Source organism: Muntiacus reevesi, chromosome 2, assembly GCF_963930625.1.
Source record: "Muntiacus reevesi chromosome 2, mMunRee1.1, whole genome shotgun sequence".
Taxonomy (NCBI): Eukaryota; Metazoa; Chordata; class Mammalia; order Artiodactyla; family Cervidae; genus Muntiacus; species Muntiacus reevesi.
In genome coordinates, this window is record NC_089250.1 from 91,215,681 (window position 1) to 91,230,986 (window position 15,306).

The window sequence follows — 15,306 nt, forward strand, 5'->3', positions numbered from 1 at the left end:
CCAACCAGTGGACCACCAGGGAACTCTGGAGAAATAATTTTCTAACTAGCAGTCTCTTACAGGACATTTAAAAAGTAGGGCAGTGCTGAAGGAAAGAAGTTTCCTTCAGAGATGAACATGTCCTAGGTCAACGGTGATGGCTTGGAGAAAGGGCAAACACTCAGAGCTACACGACCCACTAGTATGAAAGATCCAGTAACCACAGGCTTCTGATTTGGTTCTTTGTTGTTATTTATTTATGGAAGATGGGTAAATAGTGAAAAGTTACAAATAGTTTAAAAAAAAACTTTATATTGAGTTTGATAATGGAAATTATACCCTGGCCAGGAATGTATTAATCACAAATTTATTTTAACTTATTTCTTGAATATGTTAAAAGATAGGTGAAAGGTATACAGTATAAAGTTTATTGGCACAGTTTCTATTATATTAGTACCAAAATAAAAATTTATGATAATTAGTACATTTGAAATTTTGATATTCTGCTAGTAGAACAGGTAAAAGAGTTTTATTTTAAAAAAAATACAAGAAAATGTGGTGGAGAGAAAGAGTTTGGTGAAGCAAGGGTCCTGCTTTTTAGGCGATTAAGAGCAAGTGTCAGTAGGTTGCTTCAACAAAGTGCTATGACAGGGATTAGGCATAAATGCACCTACCTAAGGGCATTGGGTCACACTCCCCAGAGGAGGTAACATCTGAACTGAGACCCATGTGGTCAACATTAGCAGGTGAGAGGAAGAGGGGGAAGCATGCAGGCAATCAAGCATTGGAGAGAGGAGTGTGCCCAGGTCCCTGGGGCCGTGGGGAGTGGGGTGGGGTGGGGATGGATGGGTGGCAGTGGGGATGGGGTGGATGCTGGAAGACCCAGAGGAGGAACTCCGGTGTGGTGGGTGAATGCGCACAGCTGGGCTGGAGAGCTACGTAGGCACCAGATCTTAAGAGTGGAAAAATTTTTCCCCCCACAAATGATAGCATTTCCCAAATTTACCAGATACAAAGGAAGCATTGCACAAATGTGCCATCCTGGTAGATACAGATGGGAGTACAGGAGGGGTAAGGCGTCCTCAGCAAGCAGAGAAATGGTCTTTCTTATTAATTGCTGCAGGACTCATGTGTTCTCAAAATATTTTATAAAAGCATAAAACAGAAAACAGTAGCCTACTATTTTCCTTGCATGATGTAAAGTGTGAGGTATAAGGATGAACAAAATAAAGTTCCTGACCTCCTGGGGCTTGAAAGGGAGACAGACAATAAACAAACAAGAAAATACATTAGATGATCTATTGATTTATTGTAGGAGTCACTGATAGACTGTACACTTGGAGGGGCCTCCCACAGCCCTGGTCTCGGTCAGCACCGAGTTCCAGGCCCCCTCCCTACCTTTGGACTTGATACCATGGACTGCAGAAGAGCCTACTAATAGTGGACAATTAGTTCTGGGGATTTTAGGTAAGGCTGCAGGGGGTTGATTAAATTGGATCTAGAAAGATGGGCCAAAACAAGTGGAATGGGACAGTACTTGACACAAGAAAGGGAATAAAGCAAAGTCAGTGGCTACGGGATACTAAAACTACCATATGACTGAAGGCAGGGGAGACCCACATTTTGTAGGGCCTGAAGCTGATCACATTTGGGGCCCTTATTTAAGAGAAAGGGTAAACATTTAAGAATAGAAAATTAGGTAAAAAAATATCGATTTAAAATGAGACATGCATCACAACAAGCTATACAATGTAAAAGGCCAACAGCCACCATAAACTTTAAAAGTATCCAGAAGAAAACATTTAATAAACCTCCTGACACACATGGATCATACTATTTTTTCCCACATTTTCTGGCTGCACACACTCCCCCAAACTTTACTGAGGGTCTATATTACAATGAAAAATTGTACATATTTAAGGTGTACAACTTGATGATTTGATGTACATTGTGAGATAGTCGCCTGCGTGTGTGTTTTTTTGAGAACACTCAGAATCCACACTTAGTAGATGTAAGGGTACAATACAATATTGTTAACTCTAGTCACATGGGTGTGCATTAGATCTCTTGAATGTATTTATCTTGCATAACTGAAACTTTGTGTCTCTGGAACACCACCTCCCTCACATCCCCCTGCTGCATGCCCTTTGACTACTTTCTCAATTCTTTAATTTTGCAATATGTAGAGAACAATGAAAACCTATTTCACTTGCTGGTGAACTTGCTGTTTGTGGTCCTCAGACAGGTTTGCGTCCTCACAAACACAGGAATTCACATCAATTCTATTTCATGTGATTTCCTTCAAAAACGTATGGTGCCTCGAATAAATGTATTTGCTGCATTTAGAGTTTATTCCTGCCAGAAACTTCCATTTTGACCAGGTATAGGTGGGAGAGCCAATATCCCTCTAACAATTGTTGTTTAGTCCTTAGTCATATCCAACTCTTTGCGACCCTATGGACTATAGCCTGCCAGCCTCCTCTGTCCATGAGATTTCCCAGGCAAGAATACTGGAGTGGGTTGCCATGCCCTCCTCCAGGGGATCTCCCCAACGCAGGGATTGAGCCCGAGTCTCTTACATCTCCTGCACTGGCAGGTGGGTTCTTAGCATTGAGCCCCCTCTAATAATACTGCTTACTTTTTGATGGAAAGAATAGCCACAAACTAGTTTCTGGCTTCAAGAAGCTACATCCCAAACTCTAGAAAACCTTGTGATTTTTACTGGAACCAGTGCTGGGGAAAGTGGGAAAGTTCAGATGGAAACCTGTAGGCACATCACTGGCCACCATTTCTATACCCAGATGGCAAGAAATAAGGTAACTACACAGAGGAATCAAAAATCACACAAATACATCCCATCAGTGTCAGGGCTGTGGAGAGGCAGGCCAGATACCCGGGTGCTCATTCTCTGGGTCAGGTAATTGCAAGGTTGGTCCCTTGAATTTTGTTCCCTTGGCTCCTTCCTTGTCTGACTTTAGTCCCAGCTCTGTATCCATTAAACCCAAATGAAACGTCTCTCCAAGTTCACTTTCCTTGGCTTGATGCTCAGAATGTCCACTGCCACATCAAAGCCATTCAATATGAGAAGTTAGAATTGAAACAATATTGGGCTTAGTTGGTAGTGGTTAAAATATATGAATTTTTTTCATATAATTTTTGTCAATTTTTGCAAAATTGACAAAGATATAATCATGTGTTCACACTGCTAGGGCCCCCAGGGAGGTTCTCTGCAAATGAGGGCCCTGAATTCAAGCCTTCAGCCTCTTGATAAATCCACCTCTGCATTTCCACCACAGCCACACTTCCAAGGCTCAATTTATTACTCTGGCTTGATTTTGCTTTAAGGACACTGGGTAAGAAAGAACTCAGGCTCTGGAGTCCGACTGCTTGAATCCTGGCACTGCCACTCCCTAGCTTGTGAGACCTCAGCATTTTATCTAGTACCTCTGTGCCTCGGATTTTCTCATCCTGTACCCATAAAATGGGCTTTCCCAATGACTCAGAGGTTAAGAAGCTGCCTGTAATGCAGGAGACGAGGGTTCAATCCCTGGGTCAGGAAGATCCCATAGAGAAGGAGATAGCAACCCACTCCAGTATTATTGCCACGGAAATCCCATGGATAGAGGAGCCTGGTGGACTTTGGTCCATGGCGTTCGAAAAAGTCGGGCACGACTGAGAGACTAAGAATTTCACCCATAAAATGGGTATAAGTAATGATGAGATGACAGTAATTAGCTCATGTGGAGTGCTTACCAGTGTCCAGCATGTAAGAAAGGTTCAACGTTTATTAGTTACTATGACTTTTACTATTAGTATCACTATTTCTGCTCACAGTATGAGCCTCTTCTCACACCACAGCATAAATCTCTGGGGAACCTTTGCGTCCAGACTATGCCCAGAAAGGTTTCCCTGTCTTTCCGATGGATTGTTGACTAAATGTAGGAGGAAGGAGTCAGAGAAAAACGGATCCCTGCCCCCAAATAATATTAATGTCATCAAATTACATTTAAGTAGATGAAAGAATTGGGGCTATAAAGCCATCTGTTGGCTCAGGGCATCCTCAAAAGTCACACTAGCATTAACAGCGGACCTGCGTTCCTTTGCTCCCAAATGATAGATGAATAAGTTAGAAGGACCAAAATCACACGATGGGCTTCGGCTGCATAAAAGTTGCCTATTAACTCTGCCTCCTTCCGACGACTGTCGCCCAGGCCCTGCACTGCGCCCTCGGGTGGAGCGCTGTAGCCTGCGAGGCAGGGACCGCTGGGAGGAGGGGGCGCGGGGCCGGGAGGAGCAGGGCCGTCGGCCGCTTGGGCGCAGGAAGCTGACCGCGAGCCCCTCGGCGGTGGCGGCAGGGTTGGCGCCGGGAAGCCGCCCTCCGCCGGCCTGGTTCCTCGGCACTGCCCAGATTGGGCACCTAGGGATCCCCCGTGGGTGTCGGGGTCCCTGTCCCCGGTCGCGGTCCCGCCCCAGCGCGCGCGGCTTCTGCTCTAGCGCACCGCGCGGCGCGCAGGCGGGGGCGCTGTGGGCCCGACGCCGGGACTTAGCGGCCGCCCCGCCTTCTCTCCGCGCCCGCCCCCCGCGCGCCGGGCCGCCGGGAAGCAGGAGGAGACAGCGCCGAGCCCCGCGCCGCTCGGTCCGCAGTCCTCAGCCGCAGAACGGAGCCGGCGCCGCCGGAGCCTGAGCCCAGCCGAACCCACCCGACCGCCTTTGTCTGCACCGCGCGGCCGGAGCCGCGGCCCCCGAGTCGGGGACGGCTCCCCCCGCGGCGGGCGCGGGCCGATGCCCCCGCAGCAGGGGGACCCCGCGTTCCCGGGCCGCTGCGAGGCGCCGCCCGTGCCGCCCCGCCGGGAGCGCGGGGGCCGTGGGCCCGGGGCGCCGGGGGGCCGGGGGCGCGCGGGCGGCGCCGAGGGGCGCGGCGTCAAGTGCGTGCTGGTCGGCGACGGCGCCGTGGGCAAGACCAGCTTGGTGGTGAGCTACACCACCAACGGCTACCCCACCGAGTACATCCCCACCGCCTTCGACAACTTCTCGGGTGAGCGGGGCCGGGGGTGCTGGGCAGGGCGGCCCGGGGACGCAGGGCCGCCGGGAGCGGGAGTCTCAGCCCGGGCGCGGGGAGCGGAGGGCGCCTCGCGGCTCGGGGACGGACGGCGGAGCCGCGCAGGTCGCGCCCAGGTGGCCTGATCAGTTCCTGCGTCTAGCAGTTGCGTCAGGCCGACGTGGCTGGCGCCGCTGCCGCCTTTCGATCGGAAGGTGACGCGCAGGTGCCATTACCTGTGGTCCGAGGGTCGGTCTTTTCCAGTCAGCGGCTGCTCTCCCGAGGGCGTCTCCACTTTCAAGAGCCACGGAGAGCAGGGACGAGAGTGGATTTAGTGAAAATGCCATTGGAGGCGCTGGGGAAGGCTAAGTTTTGGATTAAACCAGGAGAGTAAAAATGACTTCTTGCCTCTGAGTCCCACCGCCCCCGTTGGCGCTGTTTTTGATTCTTAGTGTCTTTTCAGTATCTCTTAAGCTCCTGAAAGCTCTTATGTATGCGGTGCTATGTCATTTGGTTTGTAGCCACCAAGATAAAATGATCCTTCATCTTGATTTTTCAAGTCTTCATGAAATTAATGAAAAAGTTAACATCCATGGAAGCTAGAGTGAAATGCTTTCTCTTGTTCTTTAAAAAAAAAAAAGAACTTCTTGATCTTTCAGAAAGTTTTGATGGCAAGGATTTGCTTTCATCTACCTGGAAGGCACCCTAGGTAAAGCAGTGCTGGTGGGTTTCCCACCTATACGATTTTGTGTGTGTGTGTGTGAATCCCCTTCCTTAACTGAGTAGTTACAAACACTTATAAACAATTTAGAAAGTTGTATTGAGACAAAACTGAGTGCTTCATCAAATAGAGCCCTCTGAGCAGCACTCTGATGCAGGCCTCTCCCCAGATACCCCTTCCTAGTGGAAAAGTGGACACGGTTTCCTTTTCTCACTTAATCCTCTCTTTGAGCTGACATGAAGAGATAAGCGGTGCCCTCCTTTATAAACAGGACAATACGGGCCGCCTGTGTTTACACATGTTCTCAAAACAAGCTGCGCTTTTGTGACAGACCCCGAAGTCACCAAACGTTTCCCAAGGGAAAACAGAGTTATTTGTGAGGTTTTCCCCTGATTTAAAACCATGAGATTGGTTCCCACTTACCCCCCAGTCTTGTTTTTGCATTTTTTGAAACACATGCCACTGGAAAATAAATCTGGGGTTGGGAGAAAACTCAGACCCTTCCAGGGTGCCGTCAAAGTCCCTGGGCCTCTCTGCCTTCTCTGGGGGCATGGAGCGAATTGCTGGCCTGGCAGGTTTGGATTAAAAAAAAAAAAAAGCTTCCATGGAGTCCCCTTGTTTTACGCAAGTCTTGAATTTGTTGGGGCCCCAGAATAGGAACTGAAGGGTTTGGAGTGAGAGTGTTCATACAAACTAAAATTATTGTTCTGGAAAGGGTTAAAAGAGACCCTCCCCACTACTGACAATCCTCTCGGTCTTATTTTTAAGCTGTGGTTTCCGTGGATGGGCGGCCGGTGAAACTCCAGCTCTGTGACACTGCAGGACAGGTCAGTATCACATCACTGCTCAGTGCTGGGCAAGAACAGGGCCTTTTAAAGGTCTCCAAATACTGCCCCTTCTCCTTTACTGGGCCAGTCTAGAGCCCCACCCCCTCCTTACAGAGGGTGGAGGTGGCGGGGACAGAGCCCCACACCAATAAAACAGGGTTTGGCACCGCTCCTTGTGGGCGGGACAAGGGAAACAGGGTCAAGGGCGGTTCTTATCTTCTGGGAGTTTCTGATCTTATTTACTTTCTGGTTTTTATTAAAAATTGTCAATGATGCTTTGTACTCATTTCTCAGAGTAAGTTGGCGATGCCTTATAATCATTTTATTAAAGGTCAGCAAACCAAATTCTTAAGATATTGACTCAAGAAAAAGATGGAGTTGATGTCAGTAAGTGTTAATATTTCCTTTCCTAACCTGGAGGAATGAATGAACTGGGACTTGGTCCTTCAGAATCGTGAACATTTATTTTTGTCTTGAGGGCCAGGTACTTGGATGAGACAGCCAGGGATGGGAAGGGGTCAGTATGAAGTCCCCTCTGGGGTGTGCCCGAAGAGCTGAGGGGCTCCAGTCCCCCTGCATGGTGCTTACATCACTGAATTCTCACTGTGTCCTCTGAGAGCCCAGGGTCTGTCTTTGTTGTTGTTTAGTTGCTAAGTTGTTTAGTCCGACTCTTTTGTGACCTGTTGGACTGTAGCCCACCAGGCTTCTCTGTCCATGGGATTTCCTAGGCAAGAGTACTGGAGTGGATTACCATTTCCTTCTCCATGGGATCTTCCCGACCCAGGGATCAAACCTGCATCTCCTGCATTGCGGGTGGATTCTTCCCCGCTGAGCCATCAGGGAAGCCCCTAGGGTCTGTCTTTAGAGCTTGCCAAAGCCACAGTTAATAAGCACGTATTTTCTCCAGTACTTGCTAGAGTTTGAGAAAGTGCTGGGGTAATTTATCGATAGATAAAAGTGTTCACTTCCTTTCAAAGATGTCATATGACCACCTACACTTAAGAAGTATCTGACTTTCCAGTGTCCCTAAGAGCCTTCTCCAAACCAGGGCTTCTTAGTCACTTACCCACTCCGGGACAGCAAATTCAGGGCTTTGTTTTTCAAACTTCAAAGTGACACAAGACTGGGCAGCCTCGATCCCCAGCTGAACATTGGTTTGGCAGTGGCCACAGGGTGCATGTCATAGCCCAGCTGCCTCTGCTGTCTCCTTGCCCTTCTACTGGAGCAGGAAAAAAATAAAAAACCAAGCAATCTGTATTTTATTGCATGTGAAAGAGAAAAATCAAAGAACATATATCCTTCTCATACTTAATCTTTCTGGATGCCCTGCCGCTATTTATAATTAAAGCTTAATTGCTTTGTATAAATAAAAAATGTTTTTCCTACCTTGGATCACATTTTCTGATCTTTACACTGAAGGTTGGGTAGCACCTCAATAAACAGAGGCCTCCCTGCTGAAGCAAGAAGTGGCAGTTGAAGAGTCTGAAAATAAGAAGAAGGCAGGAAAACTCAAGAAACCAAAGGGCATGCCTATCTGGGGCCCTTTAGGGAGGAGCAGACAGCCCAGGGCAAGCAGCTCCCACCACTGGCTGACCTGTCAGGTTCTGATGGCAGACACAGCTTCCTGGGCTGGAGTTCCCTGCCTCATGCCTGGTTGGTGCCTGGCCCATAGTAGAGTTTGCTTGTTTGTAGACTGGATTGATAAATAAATGGAGTGCTGGGTCCTGCAAACTTAAGTCATGACCTGCCCCTTGATGGACTATAGTCCGTGGGGGGAAACAAACCACTTAGTATTGGATTGGCCAAAAAGTTCGTTTGGATTTTCCAGTAGGAACTTACAGAAAAACCCAAATGAACTTATTGGCCAACCCAATAGAACTTGTGAAGAAATCAGCAAGGTTACAGGAGGAGGAAGGCAACGTTGGTTTGAGGGACAGGATGGGTAGACCCAGGAGGAAAACCTCTGGGCAGTTTTGGAAGAGGATTAGGACTTTTACCAGGAACACTTTGTAGAAATGATCCAGAATTATCAAGGAAGAGTTTGATTTTTTTTCCTTAGTGATCTGTTTCAAAGTTAAGGAATCACAAGAATCATTTTAGAAATGGTTTCATGAAAAAGCTTATAATTTGGGTAATGAAAAGGTTTCAGTGCAAGTTGGTACACTCTGGTTTATTTGGAAATTTTCCTTCTGGTCTCAGCAGTGTTTTTGTTGAGATTCACTGTATTTCTTACCTGATGGAGTGGTTAGTATGCCTAATAGTGTAATGTGTGAGGTCACCATCTACAGATTTACGGAAAACCACATCTTCAAAAAAAGCATCTTCAAAACTATGAAAACTACACAGCTAGGGCTTTCCTGGTGGTCCAGTGGTTTAAAACTCTGTGCTCCCCATGGAACTTTGCTCCGTGTCATGTGTCAGCCTGGACGGGAGGGGGGTTGGGGGGAGAACTGATACATATATATGTATGGCTGAGTCCCTTTCCTGTTCACTTGAAACTGTCACAACATTGCGTATCAGCTATACCCCAATACAAAAAAAGAAAAGTTTAAAGTTTGGGGGAAGAAAAGACTCTGTGCTCCCAATGCAGGGGGCCTGGGTTTGCTCCCTGGTCGGGGAACTAGATCCCACATGCAACTAAAGATCCTGCATGCCACAGCTAAAACCCAGGGCAGCCAAATAAATAAAAATAAATTAAAAAAATAACACAACTGGTGAGATAAAGTCAGTTTTGCCCCGGCTCCCCAGCTATCAATTAGTACTTGTTTTGACCATTAGTAAAACTGGACAAGGTGGTAGTCTTTTCCTGTCCTCCCTACTCCAGATCTGATAACCTCCCTTTTTAAGGGACTTGATTTGACCCCTGCCACGTTTCCAGCCTGTGGTGGCACATTCCCCCAAGCGGTCATCATGGTGGCTTCCTGGGGATAAAGGGACTCAAGCTGCCTCCTTTCCAAACACTAGGAGAATGTGGGCACAGGTAGCTGTTGCCTGGGAATCAGACATAAGTTTCACATAGCAGCTGAGAGCTGGAAAAATAACTAGGAATTGCTTCTTATGCCTTAGGACTTTCTTGGGGGCCTGGTGTGCATATAAAATGTTAAAGGGAGTTTTTAACTCTGGACTCATGGAAATTTCACTGTGATCAATTTCACTCCAGTGGAATTTCACTCAATTGATCAGACTGCAGTAGCTTGTCCAATAGCAGGTGAAAACTCTTCAGCCTTCTGACTCATGGGTCACTTGGGAAAATCTTTATACTTAAAAAAAAAAAAAAAACAAACTCCAGTTGCTGCTAGACTGGTGCAGCTGGCCAGCAACCTGTCAGCCCCACCCAGCCCTACCCTGAATCCCAGGCAAATCTCTGGGTCTCAGAACTCGTTTCTCTAAGGGTCCATTCCAACCAGACTCGTCACACGTACGTGTGTGGCATTTATTTCTGCAAATAGCTAAGGTTTCTGGTCAGGTGGTGAGCAGCAGGGTTTAGTTTCTGCTTTGCTTCCTGAGTCCCTCAGCCAGAACCTGCGGAAGTCTGGGAGCCAGGTTGCCGAGGCCATGCCCCAAGGCCCAGGGCTGGGTTTGCTGTTCTTTTTACTGATAATGCAGTCCCTGATCCAGGGCCCGGCCAGGCATGATGCCTGCCAGCAGTGAGGGCAGAGACTGTCCTGTGCCGCTTTCTTGCAGGCCGCTGAGAACGGAGGGAGCGTTTCATTAGAAGATCCTCGGGGCGGGGCTGCTGGCCACCTGGTTGGGCTTCTGTGTTTCTTCTTTCAGCACAAAGTTGGCACTGAGAAATCTAAGACTTTTTTTTTTTTAACTTTTGCATATAGAATGTGGAGAATTGGCAGTGACGTGGTGAGATGCCGTATTCCTTCCTGAGGATTTAGCTGGTCAACTTCAATATTGTCACTTGGTCGTCGCCCTACAAACTGAAATACAGGGCCTCAGATGAGGCACATAAACTCAAAAGATCCAGGCTTTCTTCATCCCTAGAAAAAGTCCACAGATGCAACAAAACATGCATGTAAATAATAGTTTGTAAATAATCATAAGGGCTTCCCACGTGGCTCAGTGATAAAGAATCTGCCTGCCAATGATGAGCCACAGGAGATGTAGGTTCAATCCCTGACTTGGGAAGATCTGCTGGAGGAGGGCATGGCAACCCACTCCAGTATTCTTGCCTGGAGAATCTCATGGACAGAGGAGCCTGGCGGGCTACAGTCCATAGGGTTGCATAGAGTCGGACGCGACTGAAGCCAGTTAGCATGCAAGCATGCATGTCCCTGTAAGGACTGAGGCCATGTGTGTCTGTTCCCAACCAAATCCCCTAGGTCTGGTGTCCAGTGTCCAGAGTCCTGTGTGCATCTCTGTTAGTGAATGCGCACAGTGAGGCACTCAGTAGGGTGATGGTTGGTTTATATAATCAGCTCTGACTTATTCCATTCAGTTCTTCTTGAAAGTAGGATGGGTTTGCCCTTTCTCTGGTCCTTTATCTTCCCAAAGCATCATTCCTGGAGGCCTCTGGGGTTCGCAGGGAGAAAATAAGGGGAGGGAAAGTAAGAGAAAAGGAAGGAGGGAGAAAAAGATAAAGTGAGATAAAAGGTGTATCCAGCAAGTGTGAGAACGTATTCACTTGTGTTGTAAGTGACATTGAGAGGCACGCATTCTCTGGGTCACTGTGAGAGTGTCCAAGCCTAGGTCCTCAACTCCAGTCCTGTGTCTGAGTCCTATGATTCTGCACCAGATGTGCCCTGAGTGTGCCCTGGGTATACACGGCACAGATGGGATGAAGCGAGCCAGGCTCACAGCTGCCATGAGGATGGGCAGAGCTGCTGAGTTCACAGACTGGGGTTTCTTGGGGTCTGCATGAAGCCCCGAGGATCAGTGTGGGTGTCATCTACATTTTAAAAGCCTGACTAAGTACCAGAGTTGAAGCAGTAAGTCTGAGTTACTCTGGCCTGAAGGCTAGAGAAAGTAAATTTTATTTTGAAAATCCATCTAACATAAGGACTTTTTCTACAGTAAGTTGCAAGCAGGTCCTGAGCAGTGAGGAGGGTTTTTGGGCAAGTTTGGCAGAGCTGGGAGTGAGGCCCTGCTTGGCAGCAGGGGCCTTTATAGGACTCTGGTTCTTCCTTCCACCGCCTGTGGGCTTTCTGTTACCTGCCAGACCCTTTCCAGGAAAATGTTCAAATGGTCTCTGTGCTGATGAGAACTGATGTGAAAGATAACATTTGGGTGCTTGACTCCCTTGTAGGATGAGTTTGACAAGCTCCGGCCTCTGTGCTACACCAACGCCGATATCTTCCTCCTGTGCTTCAGTGTCGTGGGTCCCTCCTCCTTCCAGAACGTCAGTGAGAAATGGGTGCCAGAGATCCGATGCCACTGTCCCAAAGCCCCCATCATCCTTGTGGGGACACAGTCGGACCTCAGAGAAGACGTCAAAGTCCTCATCGAGCTGGACAAATGCAAAGAGAAGCCAGTACCCGAGGAGGCGGCCAGGTTGTGTGCCGAGGAGATCAAAGCCACCTCCTACATTGAGTGCTCAGCCTTGACTCAGAAGAACCTCAAAGAGGTCTTCGATGCAGCCATTGTGGCCGGCATTCAGTACTCGGACTCCCAGCAGCAGCCAAAGAAGTCCAAGAGCAGGACTCCCGATAAGATGAAGACCTTGTCCAAGTCCTGGTGGAAGAAGTATTGCTGCTTCGTATGATGCTGATGGGGACCCCAGTGGGCTGTGTTCCAACAAAACCCACACTAGAGGCTATATTAGCTGAAATGACTCTGACTGTGTAGGACCTGTATAGCGAGCGCGTGTGTATATGGATTATAGGAGGTGCTCCAATTTATGTTATTCTTTCTTGCCTTTGACCTTCTTGTTTGTTTGAGCTGAGGGATGAGATACTTATGCAAGATATCTTGAAGTAAGTTAAGAATGTTTCATAACTCTGGAAATATAGAGCTTTAGACCTTTTGATTAATTTATATCTAATATGAAAAAGGCACACCTTTGCTATGAGATAATACACAGAAGAACAAAGAGGAAATGGTGTGGTTAGCCATCCCTTCCCTGAAGGCTGGCTATGGTCAGAGTAACTCAGCTTTGAAACCTCATACTTTTTTCCGCTAAGGGAAAAAAATCTGAGGAAAAAAAAAGATTTCTGCCTGTAAAACCTCAAATCAGACACTTTGGTTGTATTTTTTACTCCATTGCTTAAGATTTAAAAACAACCAACAGAAAACATCCCACTGACAATGGTCCTGTGTAGACCAAAAAGGAAAAATTGTTGATGGGGGTTTTTCATCCTGAGATCATGTGAACAGCCAGAATGCCATGAGGAGTACAGTGGCAGCCCAGAGCTCTCTTTTCTTTAGGGAACAACTCACATTGAGATCAGAGTGTGATGTTTGCTGTCATGCACGTGAGCCAAGCTGCCTGAACCTGTTTGATGACAGTGCTCAGGAGACCTGCCTGGATTGGTTCTAAACTTCTGGGCCTTCCCTGCCCCATCTTCAGGGAAATGAACACTCTAGCAGGGCTGGAGCAGGCAGGTGTTTCAGGAAATGAAACAAAATGTCTTTTTTTTTTAAAAGTCAGCCCAAAGGTACTTCTTTGTGTACACACATGAGCACAGATATATATGTGGCTGTTCTTGCTGCAGATTCAGACTTTTAACTATGGAAAAAAGAACGTGGCCACAGGAACAGCTGTGATGGGAGCCTGGCTTCCTCTTTTAACACTTTTTAGAACAGAACTCTTTTTAATGATACCTGAGATGTGATTCTAAGTGTATCTTCACACATTATGGAGCCTATGTTAAAACATGTACATCTCTTAGAACCTGTTTTAAAATGAATGCCTCTTCAAACCTACTAAACCCACAGATACCTCTCAGGAGCTGGCCACAGAGACAGTGTGTAGGTCAGGGGCCGTGGAGTTGGCGGTGGCCGGGACCACAGCACCCTTGCTCACACTTTCTACACTGTAGAGCAGTCAGAAAACCACAGACTGTGACATATTTGTGTTGTTCCAGGTGGTGGCTTTTAAGGCTTTATGTTCTGGGGGAAAAAATGTGCCACATTTGGGGAGCAGGTTTACTTTGGGATGGGGTTGCTTCTGAGATGCTAAGAAGTAGCTGAAGGCGAGTTGTGATGTCAGGCTTGCACTGGTGATGCAGATCTACCATAATCTGCCAATAACTGGGGAAATTTCTCTAGTGCCCACAGGTAGAGGAGTTTATCTTTCTGTGGATCTTGTCCTTTTTATATTAAAAAAAATCCAATTTGTGTTTTTTCATATAAAAAGTAAATGATCAGGCTATACTTTAGGTTAGGGGCTTCTTTTTTTTCTGTTAGTAAATAAAATTAACTAATTTCTTCATTTAAAAACTGAAATACATACTGTTTACTATTTATTTTTCAGTACATTGAAATGGATATCATAGTGTCCTGAAGCATTTAGTGAATAAAATGCTGAGTGAATACAACCTGAGTGAATAAAATGACTCCCTTTGTGGAAATGCCACAAATGAACCCAATGAAATGCATCTGAAGTTTGGTGCTTGGTTCACGAACTCGTGAACTTCCCAGATGGGGCTCTGCCCGCCGTGGTGTGGAGTGGGGTAAGGGAGGGCTATCTGACTGATAAGTGATTTCAAACAGTATTTTTATATTAAAGCAAATGTCATGGAGTACAATGCAAGTTAATTTTTAAGACCGAACACAAAACTTGAAAGAAATTTTATGCCTGCGACAGCATGTGGGGCCACTCTTGGTCCGCTGGAGTGGGAAGCCTTTGCCACCCTCTGCCTTTAGGACCACTGATGGCCAGTGGTTTGTGAGGAACACATTTGTGGCCTAGGTTCTAGAGCTTTACTCAAGTGTTTTATTCTTAACTTAGCTTGATTAGAGCTAATCCATTAGCTCTAATGAGCTGTCCCATTAGAGCTAAAAATCTAGAAGGTTGACATTGAAATGCAACAGGTTTTCATATGTTGCCAAATTTGTAAGAGTACAGGTGGGACTGTAGTTGACATTTTCATTCCTTTTTACTTCATGATGAAAAGGGAGACTTGGGCAGAAAATTTTTTTTTTGGCTGCACTTTGCAGCATGCAGGATCTTAGTTCCCTGACCAGGGGTTCAACCCGTCCCCTCTGCGTTGGGAGTGCAGAGTCTTAACCCCTGAACTGCCAGGGAAGTCCCCAGAATGTTTTAAAAGTATGTGCTTGAGTTTTTTATTTACTTCCAAGCTCAAGTGTTGTTAAATTTACAGCTTGATATTGCGTAGGAGACTATCAGAGTTGTGCTTTGGGAAATGCCCTGCGTTAATTTGCGCAGGCCAGTCATAATGTAACAATACAGGGTCCACCCTTTTCACCAAGTGTGTGGAAATGAACCTTTTGTAATGTTGATTGCTGTGCCTGACAGACTTAAGAGAAATTTCTAAGCTCTTACACAGGGCAGGTCTTCTCCCCTAAGTCATGCTTTTCTTTTTTTAAGCATAAATGATGGTGAGCAGAACACTCATTTTGAAGATGCTCTCCAGGTGGTAGCAAACAAATTCTGACCTACAGCTCTTAGGGCACCTGCCTTTTCTACTAAAGAATTTCTCTGGAAGTGAAGAGAACATAAGGCACGTGGAGAAGCAGGCCCCAGAGGTGTCATGGGAATGTGTCCCCGGCCAACATTAGATGCCTGTTCAGGGCGGAGGGGTGAGAATTCCAGGGCTACGGCTGACACGAGC

At 46.9% G+C, this 15,306-nt stretch overlaps 1 protein-coding gene across 1 annotated transcript; it reads left to right on the plus strand.

The window, feature by feature from the left end:
* Nucleotides 1–4,589: 4,589 nt before the first annotated feature.
* On the plus strand, nt 4,590–14,032 carry RHOU (ras homolog family member U). The gene is made up of 3 exons (XM_065919855.1): nt 4,590–5,014; nt 6,507–6,565; nt 11,820–14,032. Exons 1-3 carry the CDS (start codon nt 4,762–4,764, stop codon nt 12,273–12,275), a joined length of 768 nt encoding a protein of 255 aa, XP_065775927.1. The 5' UTR covers nt 4,590–4,761; the 3' UTR covers nt 12,276–14,032.
* Nucleotides 14,033–15,306: the final 1,274 nt, after the last annotated feature.